A 14,617-nucleotide genomic window follows, 5' to 3' on the forward strand; every position below is an offset into this window, starting at 1 on the left:
GATTTTCTATGTGCTGTCCAAAGGTTCGAGAATGAAATGAGTTGTTATCCAGACGCCAAGGAGCCACCACTCGATGTTTACTTCCTCTCAAGCCCCAAATCCACCACAGGAACCTTGGTATCTTCTTTCTTTGGGTGGCTGCCATCAATTCCGTTCTACATCATGGTTGCAACTTCAATAATAAAGTCTCTGTATATTAATAATATAAAAAATAAAATCAATAGTATATTATGCATACTATTTATTTATTTGCTTATCAATTTTAAGCCTAAAATGAGCATAACACGATCGAACAAAAGTTTCTTCTTGTTCGACTCGTTTACAAATTGAGCTTGAGTGATCTATTCGTTTTTGAATCACTTAATTAATGAACGAATTGAAAATGAGTTTTATAGCTAGCCGAACACGAACTCTTTGTGAACAACAAGCTTTTTGGATTGCCCTAAAGATGCTTGTAAAACATGAATAATAATAATAATTAAAAAAAAAAAAAAAAACATGAGCATGCTTTCCCTACCTTCTTAGGTAATATATTAATTTTTCTCGTAAATTCAACATGTTTAATTGGATTCATGTTGGAATTAGGCAAGCTTGACAATGATGAACCAAAAACTAAATCAATGCTACGTTGTATGCACAGAAGTGGTGGTAATTCATCATGGCATACATCTTTTTGGATTGGAAGACACTTGATTGGTATCCTGAAGTATACTCACATTTGTAATTTGTTAGCACATCTTTTAGTTTAATAGTCACTAAAAAAAAAGAAAAAAAAACTCACTAAATCATAAATCAATCATTCTCTATTGTTTTTTTTCAAAAGCATGTTGATTTAAATATTCAACAACTATTTTAGTTTATTGGTATCACTATATTCTTTTGTAGATGACAGTTACTCTTAAGCTTTCTAGATTTAAAATTAACATTCTCCTATTACAGCTAAACTCATAAGTATTAGATCTCCCATAGTAAATCACATCCAAATAATACGACCATGATTTACCCGGAATGATATGCTCAACATTCTAAGCTTAAACATAACACCAAATTTTATTAGTATTGATTGCAAGCTATGATGCACCGACACTTCTCCTCAAAGAGGCGTGCAGTGTTTGACACCGTATCCGACACGACACGCATTCAACACTCCTCAGACACGTGTCGGACACACCGAAAATGTGTCCAATTAAAAAAATATTAAATACAAATTGGACACACATGTCCGACACACATATCTTATATATTTTATAATTTTTTTAAAAATATTTCTTGTATTTAAAATTTTTACTTATTTAAAATATAAAAAAACTAAATTTCTTATTTTCTATCCACAATACCAAATAAATTTCCCGCACTTAATACCCATTCATCGAATATTCTCATTTTCATTTCTCTTTGGCGTATTACAACTTTGATTTCACAATAATGTCTGATCTCATCTCAACATCGACGATTGTCGTCGTTACAACATCAATGCCCAACTCTCGACAGCATTGTCATCTCCTCTCTCGATGACAGATAAATGACACCGACGCCTAACTCTCGACATTCTAATATTAATAATTTTAAACATAAATTCTAATTAAATGACTTATTATTTCTAAATTATTTTTAAATTATACTTATTCAATTTTTATACACTATTTTTAAAATATAAAAATTATAATGCCGTGTCCAACCCGTGTCCGTGTCATATATTTTCAATATTTGACGTGTCCCGTGTCCGTGTCTGTGCATCATTGATTGCAAGCTGATTTGGAAGTAAACATCTTTTTGTCATAAAAATAACAATCTTATTTATTTATGTTATCTTATATGGCTATGGATGTGTTTTATTTTTTAAGTTCATGCGATCAGTATCAAATTTAGCTACAACATTCATACAACTCTATCTAAATAAGTTGGAACATTTTTTCATTACTTGAATAGGTTTAATAAAAGAATTTTTTTTTAAACATAATACTTAACTTTAGGTGTAGTTATGATGCATCTCATAATATTCAGAAAATTTTCAACCAAAATGACCATAGAATCACTAGTCTCTTTATCAAATTCATGTACATAATCATTCTTATTTATTTCAATATAATTTTTCTTTGTGTTATTATTTAATTTTCTATTAGGGTATTTATTAGCATAATGATTAGTTTGATGGAAAATTTGATTTAACAAATTGAAGACCTAGATGCAATAGCAACCAATTTTCTTTTGTCATTATTAACAATAGTTTGACCTTTATTTCAGTAGGCTTAACGAATTAATTTTTGGCTATTTTGGTGTAAAGATTCATAATCTATAGTTAACTCATTTTTAGACACTTGACATTTTATCATTTGCTAAAAGTCTAATGCAATTTTAAAAACATGATGGGATATTATGTGGTTTCTCCTCTCTTGATACAGGTTTAATCAAAATAAATTTAGAGAACGTGGTTTTAAGATCCTTAATGGTTTTAGATGACAACAATGATTTTTCAAATTTATTCATGTACTCAGTTTTAATTTGTCTCTTATTTTAAGTAATTAAACCTATCAGACAACCAATCATTATATGTTGAAGGCAAGTATTTCTTCTTTTTTGGAATTTTCATTCCAATCCAAGTAGTTGTAGTTTTGGTATAAAGCTTAACAATCTATATTTAACTTATTTTTAGGCACATGACATTTATCATTTGCTAAAAGTCTCATGCAATTTTAAAAACATGATGGGATATTATGTGGTCTTCTCCTCTCTTGATATCAGGTTTAATCAGAATAAATTTAGAGAACGTGGTTTTAAGATCCTTAATGGTTTTAGATGACAACAATGATTTTTCAAATTTATTCATGTACTCAGTTTTAATTTTTCTCTTATTTTAAGGAATTAAACCTATCAGACAACCACTCATTATATGTTGAAGGCAAGCATTTCTTCTTTTTTGGAATTTTCATTCCAATCCAAGTAGTTGTAGTTTTCCTTCCCTTTATTTTTCTATATTTCTTCATACTCATCTTACATATTTAGATTGCCCAATTAGTTTTAATTTCACAAATATCAGTTCTTGCTCAGTCGATGTTCTTGATTCGAAGAAATTATTCATGTTCATTATCCGATTAGCAAAAATTTCAGGATTTATTTTTCCATCATAAGTAGATGATTTAATTTCAACCTTTTTATTTATGAAATGATGTTTGTAAAAAAAAATTTATTTCTTTGATTTCCATAAATTTCATTATCATACATTTGTAATATCATTATTCCATTCACATGGATTTCCTTATCTCCTAACCTTGTTAACATTCAACTATTCAAGTGAATGATTAAATTCTTGTTCAAGTTCATGTTCATGAAATTGATTGTTTTCTAAATTTTTTTATCAAGTAACCCGGATGTGGAGTCCAATTTTTAGTTTACAATTTGATAAAACCTTAATCTATGCTACTAGTTTGATACATCATGTCATAAAATATGGGATGTTCGTATTTTAAGTAAACGATACAATTTTAGAAATCACACTTGGATTTGGTATTTAGAGTCAAATCACCAATTAAAACAAGAATTTATCTTCTTTTTATATAAAACAAAACATATGTGAAATTTGTTACAAAGAATATTTGAATTATTTTTCAATTCAAAGAAATTTAGCAGAAAATTAAAACCATTAAAAAAAACTGATACGATTGGACTAGTCCCAGCATGCTCGCAGGCTACTGATTCCTCCCCTCTTGGGGTGGGGTCCATTATCTAGGGTTAATTGATTAAGGGTTGTTTAGTCATTTGGTGTTAATTTTATGTTTGCTTTAAGTAGGAGTTTGTATTAGGGTTGAGGCATCTTTTTGGTGGCTAATTTTTTGAGTGCTTTGGTGTTCTTTAGCTTTAGCGGCATGTAGAGAATTTTGGAAGGATTGATCCTCCTCGAATAGAGATTGAACCCCTCCTGGACCGGTCCAATCATTTCAAAAACACAACTCGATCAAGATTCACATTGCAAGAAGAAAATTAATTGTGAATATTTCGATTAAAATCAATTACATTTGCAGAATAAAATCTACTTATGTGAAAAAAGGAGGTAACAAAATAAGAGATCACCAAGCACATAAATTCACCTGATTGAGTAGATTTTTTCAACCCAAAATTGGTATCGCATTTTTAATGCACTTTACTGATTAAAATCCAGTGCCAAGCACTAAGTTTGAAAACAAAAGTTGAAAATTGTGTTTGGTAAAAATAATTTCTACATGATCTAGAAATTCACATTTTTAATCAACATATGAGATTATGGCTATGTGAATAGACAAAGCTTTAGAAACCCACTCAATTAGAAGAAGAATTACACATAAAATGGAAGATCCGTAAATAAAGCTTAACTAGAGAGAAAATCCTGTGGTCACCCTTTGGTGAATACTCTAGTCAAGCGATTGATCCTTCAGTGGAAGACATGCATGCGAACAGAAAACAGGGTTAAATTATTAGAAATGAACCAAATACCAATCCACACATAGCTCCAACTTTGAACCATGCCATAACCTTGACATTGGATCATCTAAACCAAACTAAGGACACAACCCATCCTTATAGGAATTATCATCATAGACATGAAAGTAAAATGTAATTTAAATTCAAAAGTAACGTACTTGAAACAACTAAAACGGGCTAATTAAAATTTTGTGAAGATCAACAACTTGCTCTAGTAAGGTACGCAAATTGCATATTTGAAGAATATGAACTTTAAGATTTTTATCTGTAGAGGAAGACCATCATATCTTTTTCTATACTTTTGTTGATGAACAACCATATTGTTTTATCCATAAATTTACCTCATAAATCTTCAATGTTATTAATGTATTACAATAATCAACATTACTAAAATGTCACTCACATTCAACATAAGTTAACCAACCTTAGATCTGAGTATGGCCATGGTGGTGGAGGCTCATCTGAGTTGACTGATGAAATTCTATAAAAATTTGGAGTAATTTAGAGTTGTTTATAAATTTGACCTGACCTGCCTCATCCTAGGCCCAACCCATATGTGTTAATGGGTTTTCCATGATCTTTAGGGATTCTACTTGACAAAATCCAAATAAACTTGTGAAAAATATTATTTTGTAATTAAGATGAATTTAAAGATTGTTCTCAAGTAATTAAAAATATATCTTTTAGTTTAATGCAAACTAGCATTGGTGTACTTTATAAGAACTAATAAATTATATGGTATAATTTTAATGGGAAAAAGGATCAAAATGATCTATTGATTCTTTATGAAAGATCAAAATAATTCTCAATTATATTAAAGGACTATTTTGGTCCCTCAATTCTTTAAAAATGAATCAAAATAGTCTAATGGTGGGATTATTTTTGTTGCTCTTTAAGGTGTTGAGGACTATTTGGATTAGTCATAAAGAGTTAATAGACCATTTTAATCATTTTCTAAATTCTAATGTTAATTATGTGGGTGTATATTATTAAATTGATATGTTTGAAGTGGCACTCCAATAAAATTTTCTTTGTTAATTTGTTCATTTGTGTAAGTCAACCCCAAATAGTTTGGATAAAGCATAAAATATGTTTCTATACGTGTTTGCATGTGTTTTCTTGGCGCCTGTTTAAAGTTGTTATATCCTTTTTTATATTTGAACATTCCTAGAATTGTTTATCTATATCTTGTATGACTTGTGTCCTATATGTGATCTTATTATGCTTGCAGAAAAAGTTATGGTCCCAATAAAAATTGAAATTTGGGTTTTATTTCTGAATCGTTTGTCTTGTGTTGCATATATTGTCAGCTTGCTTTTAAATTTCAAACAAGTTGAAAATCCTCGGTGCTACTCGAAGTCTCATGTTTGTCATTTTATGTACCTCTAATCTATTATGGCCCTGCATAGGTATAACATGAAACTGTCACTTTGATTTTGTTGTAACACTTACATAAGTTTAGATAACTTTGCTTAGGTTGCTCTGACATAACATTGAGGCTTCCAATGGATATTGATTATCTTATCCTGAAGCTTAGGCTCTCAATGTTCTATTTAGTTGTAAATCTGTCCTTTTGAGGTCATTGACGAAGCAACATGCTGTTTTTGTCTCGATGCCCAGGTATTTCAAGGGGCCAGAACTGCTTGTGGATTTGCAAGACTATGATTATTCATTGGATATGTGGAGCCTTGGATGTATGTTTGCTGGGATGGTAAGTTGTTTACATGGCAATAATAATGGTGCCATTCTATTTCTGTCTTAACAACCGCGGTTTTTTTTCTTTCCATACAGATATTTCGCAAGGAACCATTCTTTTATGGGCATGATAACTATGATCAGCTGGTAAAAATTGCAAAGGTATGCTGTGATGTTTAAACTCGTTGTTTTCAATAATTATTATTTTTGTCAGAAGCTTTTGTCAATGTGTCATCTTTTGGTACCGAAGTCTTTTTAATTGCAATATCTTTTAGTGTAAGCACTTCCCACGACTTAGCTATCTAAACCATAACTCAGCAGTCTGAGAAGTTTGGATGTCACCCAATGTCATTGCTAAGTAAAATAGAGTTCAAGAAGTCTAGCTCTTTGAAGTCTTGCCATTAAGTTGGTAACCTGAGATCTAAACTTTATTTCTTGGATTTTTATACTCTAGTTTCATAAATCATACTTATGCTAGGATGATCTTATGGATGATAAAGAAGAAAGCTTTGTTGTTTTGGGGCAATAATAGAATATATTTATCTAAAAGAAATTAATATTCATAATGATATATGGTTCAATTGATTTTTTGTGGTTAATTTCTCTAATCTCCCTGATAGATAATCATATTACACTTACTTCCCTTACGTTTTCTGAAATTACACCTGTCTCTCTTGTTCTTAGAAATTAATTAGATGTTAATCCCATTATGATGTTTTAAAGTTTACTTGCCTCCCATGTTGTTAGACATTGCATTACATAAACTTCTAAAATATAGCTCCATAAATAGGAGAAAAATGTAATTTTCAGAAAACATAGGGATGGTATGTGTAATTTTGACTACCTATAGCGGCAGCAAATGTACCTAACGCTATTTTTAAATATCAAAATTCATAGTTGAGTTAAGAATTTGTAGAAATGTAATCATCAAGCAGGACCATTGAACTATCTATTATACTTGAGTGTGCTAAATTTAATTGCCTTGAACATATTATACAAAAATGATGGCTTATAAATCAGCATAATTTTTAGAGTTAAGTTGGGTGGTTAAAATAAAAGTGTTTCGTGAGTATTAGGTATGCCAATGAACTAGGTGGCTTAGAAACTTATAAGACTCTTTAAAGTCTTCTTGTACTAAAATAAATAGCATTATCTTAGAAGTGTTCACCCATATGACTTATGCATTTTGAAATACACTTGACATCTTATAATCCAAGTCTCAAATTTGATAACACTATCCTCAACAATTATTGTAACTTTTTTTATGAATTTGTAACACTATGTATGCAAGAGTTATTACTTGTGTTCAAACACAAGGTGGTTTGACCTAACATTTTCCTATTTCGTTGGATTACATCAAGGATCAGCCTTAAGCCTATATCTTTTAGCTTTAGTCATGGATGTTCTCCCTAGACATTTGCATGAGTTTGTAACCTGATGTATGCTTTTTGTTGATGATATTCTTCTTATTGATAAGACTGGAGAGGGAGTTGAAGGTAAACTTGAATTATGGAGTTCAACCTTAGAGTCTAAAGGTTTTCGTTTGAGTAGATCTAAAACTGAATATATGAAGTGTAATTTTAGTAATAATAGATCTAGTGGGGGATTGTGATTTTGGGCGATCAAGTCATTAATAAGAGTACACATTTTATATATCTTGGGTCTTTTGTTCAGAGTGATGGTGAAATAGATGTGGATGTTATTAGTAGAATTCAAGTTGGATCGTTGAAGTGGAGGAATGCATTGGGCTTATTGTGTGATAGGAAAGTCCCCTTCAAACTTAACTGAAAATTCTATCATATGGTGATGAGACCTGCAATGCTTTTTGGTGCAGAATGTTGACCATTAAACAAGAAGCATCATATTAAGATAAGTTTTGCAGAGATGAGGTTGCTCATGTAGATGAGTGGCTTTACTCTTAGTTATAGGATACGAAATGAGCTTATACGTGAAAAGGTTGGAGTAGCTCTAGTAGAAGATAAGATTGGAGGGAGTTGCCTAAGATGGTTTGGTCACATAAAACGGCGGCCTTCCAATGACCTGGTTAAGAAAGTAGATGTATTAGATTTGGCTTATGTTAAGAAAGGTAGAGGTAGACCTAAAAAGATGGGTATATAATATTAGAAATGACATTTCTTTATTAGATTTAAATGAAAATTTGACTCTTGATAGGACACAATGGATAAAATGGATTCATGTAGCGGACCACACGTTGTGGGATAAAGTCTTGGTGTTGTTGTTGTTGTGGTTGAGCCATTGTTTATAATTCGGAAGTTATTTGTACTTGTTTGATTGCAGATTTTTTTCATCTGTAAAAAGCCAAAATGTTTGAAGTGTCTAGAAATAAAAATAAATTTTGAGATTGGATAAACATTGTATCAATGCATACTTTTTGTCAATCATATATCAATAAATTAACTTGATGAAAACACCTCAAGAGCATCTAAATGAGACTCAGTTTCCCTTCTAACTATTGTCTAATTTCAATCTACCATGCCTCACCTAACCAAGAAACACCTAGAGATGATGGACCCAAAAATAATCGTAAAATTTCCCTTAGCTCACAGTTCGATCGCTAAATATAGAACTTTAATTTTCATATAGAAATTCAGATTTATTGTTTCAAATTAAAATTATCGTGTAAAATTTTTTAAAGGTGATTATCTAATCGTAAAAAAAGATGTTTTCATTGCTCATTCACTTAAACAAATATAGCACATCTTCACATGAAAGGTCTATTTTGTTAAGTAAAAAAAAATCATCATAAATTCATTAGAAATTGAAGGATGGAGAGGTAAATGAAAATGGCCTGGCCTGAGGAAAGAGTTGCCTTATTAATTTCTCCTGTGTCTTTTTGCAGTCAGCCTTTACCTCCATTTGGCGTGGCGATCTCTTGCCTATCATCCTTATGCATGTAGAGTCCGACTACTCCGTAGCCTCTACCTCCATTTGCAAGATTTATTTAGATGATCACAAACCTATCCTCTAACAGAGTTCATCTCCTCGTGCATATTTCACCTATTTTTTTTGCCCGGTGAAGGGTTTCAGGGAATGAAGGTTTTAATGCTTGCATAACTGCAGTAAAGTATCAGAGACCTTACGGCCATTTCCACTCCTTTATTGAGTGTTATGAAAGTGAAAATCCAAAATATGATCTATTGCTGATTCCTCCATCCACAACAGAGACTTTTTGTTTTTGGATGCGATAGCCACATGAACCAAATGAATATAAACGGCTTGTTCTTGGTTTCCTAGAATGCAGCATACACCAAAATCTAAATCTAAATGAAACCCAAGTGACTAGCAATGAAGCTTCGATTGAAAGTGTTACATTAGAGAGATACAATGGAGAGAAAAAAATACACCTAAGAAATGTCAAATAAATTAGCACCTCATGTGACAATCGATGAAAATGAATTGAGGATTTATACAACCAACCCCAAATAGTTGGACTAACATTTGTGATGATGAGAATAAGGATCTTTCTGTTGATGGCTGTTTGAAAGAGTTGGTGCAGTTGCGCTATGTACTGGATGCTTCGTTTTGCTTTAAAAAGTGTTTTTTTTTTTTTAAAAAAAAATTTGATCTTATTTGCCAGCCACTGTTAAAATAACATGATTAACTTTACCGTCTACTTTAGGTGCTTGGAACTGAAGAATTGAGTTCTTATCTTAACAAATATCGTCTGGAGCTTGACCCACAGCTTTCAGCACTTGTTGGAAGGTTTTGATATTTCCTTCAATAATTTCCATCACTTTCTTGCATCCAACATTATATTTTTCCACTTTCTGTAACAGACATAGCAGAAAGCCATGGGCAAGGTTTATTAATGATGATAACCAGAATGTTGCCGTCCCTGAGGTGATCCTTTTTTAAACGTTAGTACTACATGTAGATTTGTGAATAATTAAAACTAATCTTCCTCGGTTTTATTCCGAGCACATTTGGTAGGCTGTTGACTTCTTGGACAAATTGCTCCGCTATGATCACCAGGAGAGACTAACTGCTAAAGAAGCAATGGTACTTCAAAATAACAGTGTTTGTTTATTCTTATTTTTGTCTCTTTATCCATACAATTGCTCGTGTATTTTCCAGGCTCATCCTTATTTCAATCCAATGAAGAGTGCTGAAAGCAGCAGGAATAGAGCTTAGTTGCTCAAATTCATTTATTGTTGACTGCGTGCATTGTTGCGAGGACTATATCTTCCCATCCCTGCATCATTCGTGGTTTAGTCTCCCTATCCGCTTTCTCATCTAAATATAATATATCTATATGGTGGGTCAGGTTCATCATTTTCTTTCCTCATTGAATTAGATGGATATCTGGGATGGGCTATGTTTGTGTTAGTCTTGAGGTCTATTACATAAGGAACAATATCTTAAACCTTTTATCTTTTCTTTTCCTGCAAGTTTCGAAAAGGCTTGTTTAGTTTGATTTGAAGCTATACTTTATGAAGGTTAAAAATGCTTTAAACAGATTTTATAGGAGGAGAAGTAGCACTCCTCAGTCTTCTAATTTACGATTTTATTTTCGGTCGTATGAGTTGTTTTTTTTAAGTGGATTCTTATTGAGTAAAAGCTAAATTTTCTTGGTGAAAGTGCTTTTGGGGATAATTTGAAAGAATTATTTTAGAAGATGATGTTTTTTTTTTCCATTGCAGTAAGTTTTAAATGAGATTTTGAGCATATACGCGAAAAGGTTGGAGTAGCTCCAGTGGAGGATAAGATTAAGAGAGAGTCGCCTTAGATGGTTTGGTCACATTAAACGGATGTCTTCCGATTAGGAAAATTGAGGTATTAGATTTGACTTATGTTAAGATAGGTAGAGGTAGACCTAAAAAGATTTGGTTAGAAAATAGTATAAATGGTCTTTCTTGATTAGATTTAAATGAGATTTTGACTTTTAACAAAACACAATAGCGAAAAAGGATGTAGCCGACCCCACGTAGTGGGACTAAGTCTTGTTGTTGTTGTTGTAGTAAATTTTATTTTTATGGTAGTAGAGATTGTATTCAAAAGCTTACAAAACCATGCATGATTGATGCTTTTTAATCTTTGGCGGTCTAAATAATTTGAAGTGATGAGGAAAATGATGCTGATGTTTCCATGTGCATCCTTTCTTAATCATTTTGCCATTTTTTTCTAAAGTTCATTGGCTTAAAGGATTACTGAATTCGTTTATTAATGATTAGCCGTGGAAACGTGATTCATAAAATTCTAATGAAACCATTCATGGTTATCTTCACCAATTATCTGTTTACGAATACTTCATCTTCCCCATTTTCTGCATGTTGCTGTACCTAATATGGGATTAAAGTATGTGCAACTGGGTTATTAGCTTATTATTGTGAGGTAATTAGGTGGATATAATAAGCAGATGCGATTAAGATTTCTTCTGTTTCTAGAAAAAAAAAGTCTTTTTGTGCTGCAGTTAGGTAGGTGCTTTGGCAGAACCATTGTGACGCTGCCTAAACGAATTGTTTTTTCTTCCAGACCCTTTTTCTGACTTGTAAGGTATGCCCCATACAAATTGGTCTTCTTTTGTCTTTAACGGCATTGATTATAATGCTAACTTATAATGATAAACTATTGTTATGTTTAGTGATTTTTTCTTTTCCTTAATGTTCTGCTTTAAAGATTTTAGAGTTTATAAACTAAAATAACTAATGATCCTACGTTCCCATTTCTTGGCATCTTTTGTTTTCATCTATTTAGCTATAGGGATAATTGATATCTAGTTAACTTGATCTAAAGATGATATCAATATTTGATTGCTTAGGATGATGCCAATAGAGGCGTAAATGAGTCAAGCTAAGCTCTTAGCCTGAGAAAGTTTGGAAAAAATTATTATATGCTGATTTCGGACGCTATTCGGAGACCAATTAGAATGCACTATGTAATTTTTGTCTAGGTATCAGGACTGGGTACCGTTGTGTATCGGGTGACGTTACGCGTTTTGGTTGGCCTCCGAACTGTCCGGTATTGGCACATAATAATTTTTCATAGTTTGAACAAGCTTAGGAGCTAAGAAATTTCACTTGATATGATGAAATAAGGAAAAAAGCAAGTATTAACCAACAGAAAATATTCTAATATATCTAATTAGTGTATTCAATAATACGAAATGAAAGGTTCATCTTGGTCGATAGACATAATAATTAGATTAAATTCAGTTTCCATTGAGCCGCCATCAGCACCATTGAGCTGTTCTCTCTTCTTCCATCCCTTCGCTGTTTCACAGCGACATAATGCTTCATCCATCACCTCAGCACTGCATCCTGTCCGGTCCAGTACCTAATAAATTACTTATGAACTCAAAAAGTATCACTTTAATAAAGCTATACTCCAAGCAAAGCTTTATTTAAGATATTTTTTTTTATTCAATTCTCATTAGTCAGATCAGTATTGTATGAATATAATGTTTTAAATTTTATATAAATCTAATAAATAGTAATTACTGAAAAGAGCTGTTAGTCTGGAGTCACAAATTATAGTGAATAAAATTTTTTGAGAAGTGTATATTTGCAATTAAATTTTCAGACTCTTTTCATAAAGAAATATTGCACTCCCTAAATTGAATCACAAAAACTTTAAAATTTTTTGAGTTTTTTGCGAATTGTTACGTTGAATGTGCGATGCTTATAAGGTAACTATGTACGTAAATTTATATGAATATTTCATTTCAAGAAAAAAATTAAATTATTATTATTATTTTAAATATCCTTCACATACCAGTCATTTTAAATTTTGTAAAATAGTCCGTCAATTCAAAAGAGTTTTTATTGAATATCTCATTAAATTATTTTTTTTATACAACCTTAAGTGCGATTATTTATCTATGGATTTCTTGAAATTACTTGTTTGTAATGATTATAGTATTAACATAACCTAGAAATTTGCTCCAACTTTGCTTGGTTTTTACTTAGACAACTCTAATTCAATTCATCTCATTTAATAAGCTCAACTTGACCTAGCATTGCATATTGAAGGTAAAAATTTTTCTTTCATTTAGAATTTAGGTACCCGTTTATGTCTTGAATGTTTGAATTTAACTTTGCATGATAGTTTGGGTGAGAATTAAAAGGAAAACTATGTGCTATGTTTTGATGTTTTAAGTCAAATCTTAAAACATATCCATATACTATTAGTGTATGCATTATGTGACATATTTATGTCAAAGTGTTAAGCTTACACTGATCTAAAGAACTATTTTGTGCTCTAACTTTGACATCATAGCAAGCTTGCTAAACAAAAATAACTCAATACTAGAAATAAGGTAAAAAGAGACACATAAATAGATATTTTCTTCTCCTTTTGCTTAAATATTAGGGTTCTATATAAGAAAGTGAGAATTTTAACTCATATAGAAAGAAGATAAAGGTTGGCATATAGCAAAAACAGGTTCCTCTCCTCTACATTACTGTATGTAGTATGATTTCATGTATATCAACAGTTATTATTATTATTCATTTTAATTTGAGAACACTATGCTTTGTTTTGTTTGCTGTGTTCACTGAATCCATCACACTCATACAAAATGTCAAAACCAAAAACAGAAAAAAAGAGAAAACAAGAAGGTTTTAATGATGGCATGGAAGATTGCATTATGCTTAAAAGATCTGTGAAGATTGATATTTCCCTTTCGGGAATGATAGACATAATTCAGTGCTTGATGCATGGGTGCTTATAGGGATTAAAAAAATAATGGAATGTCTTTAGGAATATTTTCCTTTCTTTTCAAGGTATATTTCCTTTCTTAGATGCATGAACTTTGCTTGTTGAAACAAGTTAATTAAAATAAAATAAAATAAAAAAGAGTGGGGGACTGTCAGTGGTCTGAAGAAAATTTGGTCCTGAAATTATGAGAAATTTTTTTTTTTTTGCTGGTTATAAGTGGGAAAAAAAAGTAAAAAGAAATATTTAAGAGTCATCCTTAGGAAAGTTTTTCACAGTAGGAGATGTTTCTTCAGGAGTTTCAACCAATATGTAAGCATTTTGAAAGATAAGTTTGTAAATGTTGGGAGGGAGTAAATCACACATCGAAACAAATAAGAAAAAAAGAGCAAAATGAACATCAGGATTTAGCTTGAAAAAATAAGAAATATGCAAAAAACACAAAGTCACAGAGCAAAATGAACACCAGTATTTAGCTTGAAAAAATAAGAAATATGCAAAAAACACAAAGTCACAGAGCAAAATGAACACCAGGATTTAGCTTGAAAAAATAAGAAATATGCAAAAAACACAAAGTCACAACATACCTAAAAATTCATTATGAAAATATAAGAAATTATACGAATCTCTCTCTCTAAGTATATTCACTTCACTATTAATTTTTTTTTTGTTTTCAATAGAATAGACAAAGATGTGCACTTAAATTACACCAATAGGCACAACCCTTCAAGTTAAACATGAAAAACAAGAAAAAAAAAATTATAGATCTCGACTCGTAGCACTACGGTGCTAA

The 14,617-nt window shown here is 31.3% G+C and overlaps 1 protein-coding gene across 1 annotated transcript in view; it reads left to right on the forward strand.

Moving 5' to 3' along the window:
• LOC110116314 (casein kinase II subunit alpha-like) overlaps positions 1-10,707 on the forward strand; it is a 46,752-nt gene extending 36,045 nt beyond the window's left edge. Inside the window, exons 5-10 of the mRNA XM_020849847.2 lie at positions 6,076-6,166; positions 6,247-6,312; positions 9,791-9,873; positions 9,948-10,011; positions 10,102-10,170; positions 10,246-10,707. Of these exons, the coding sequence (XP_020705506.1) occupies positions 6,076-6,166; positions 6,247-6,312; positions 9,791-9,873; positions 9,948-10,011; positions 10,102-10,170; positions 10,246-10,302 (430 nt within the window). The 3' untranslated portion in view covers positions 10,303-10,707. The remainder of the gene's footprint in view (positions 1-6,075; positions 6,167-6,246; positions 6,313-9,790; positions 9,874-9,947; positions 10,012-10,101; positions 10,171-10,245) is intronic.
• The last annotated feature ends 3,910 nt before the right edge of the window (positions 10,708-14,617 follow it).

The sequence above is a fragment of the Dendrobium catenatum genome, unplaced genomic scaffold, assembly GCF_001605985.2.
Source record: "Dendrobium catenatum unplaced genomic scaffold, ASM160598v2 fragScaff_scaffold_601, whole genome shotgun sequence".
NCBI lineage: Eukaryota > Viridiplantae > Streptophyta > Magnoliopsida > Asparagales > Orchidaceae > Dendrobium > Dendrobium catenatum.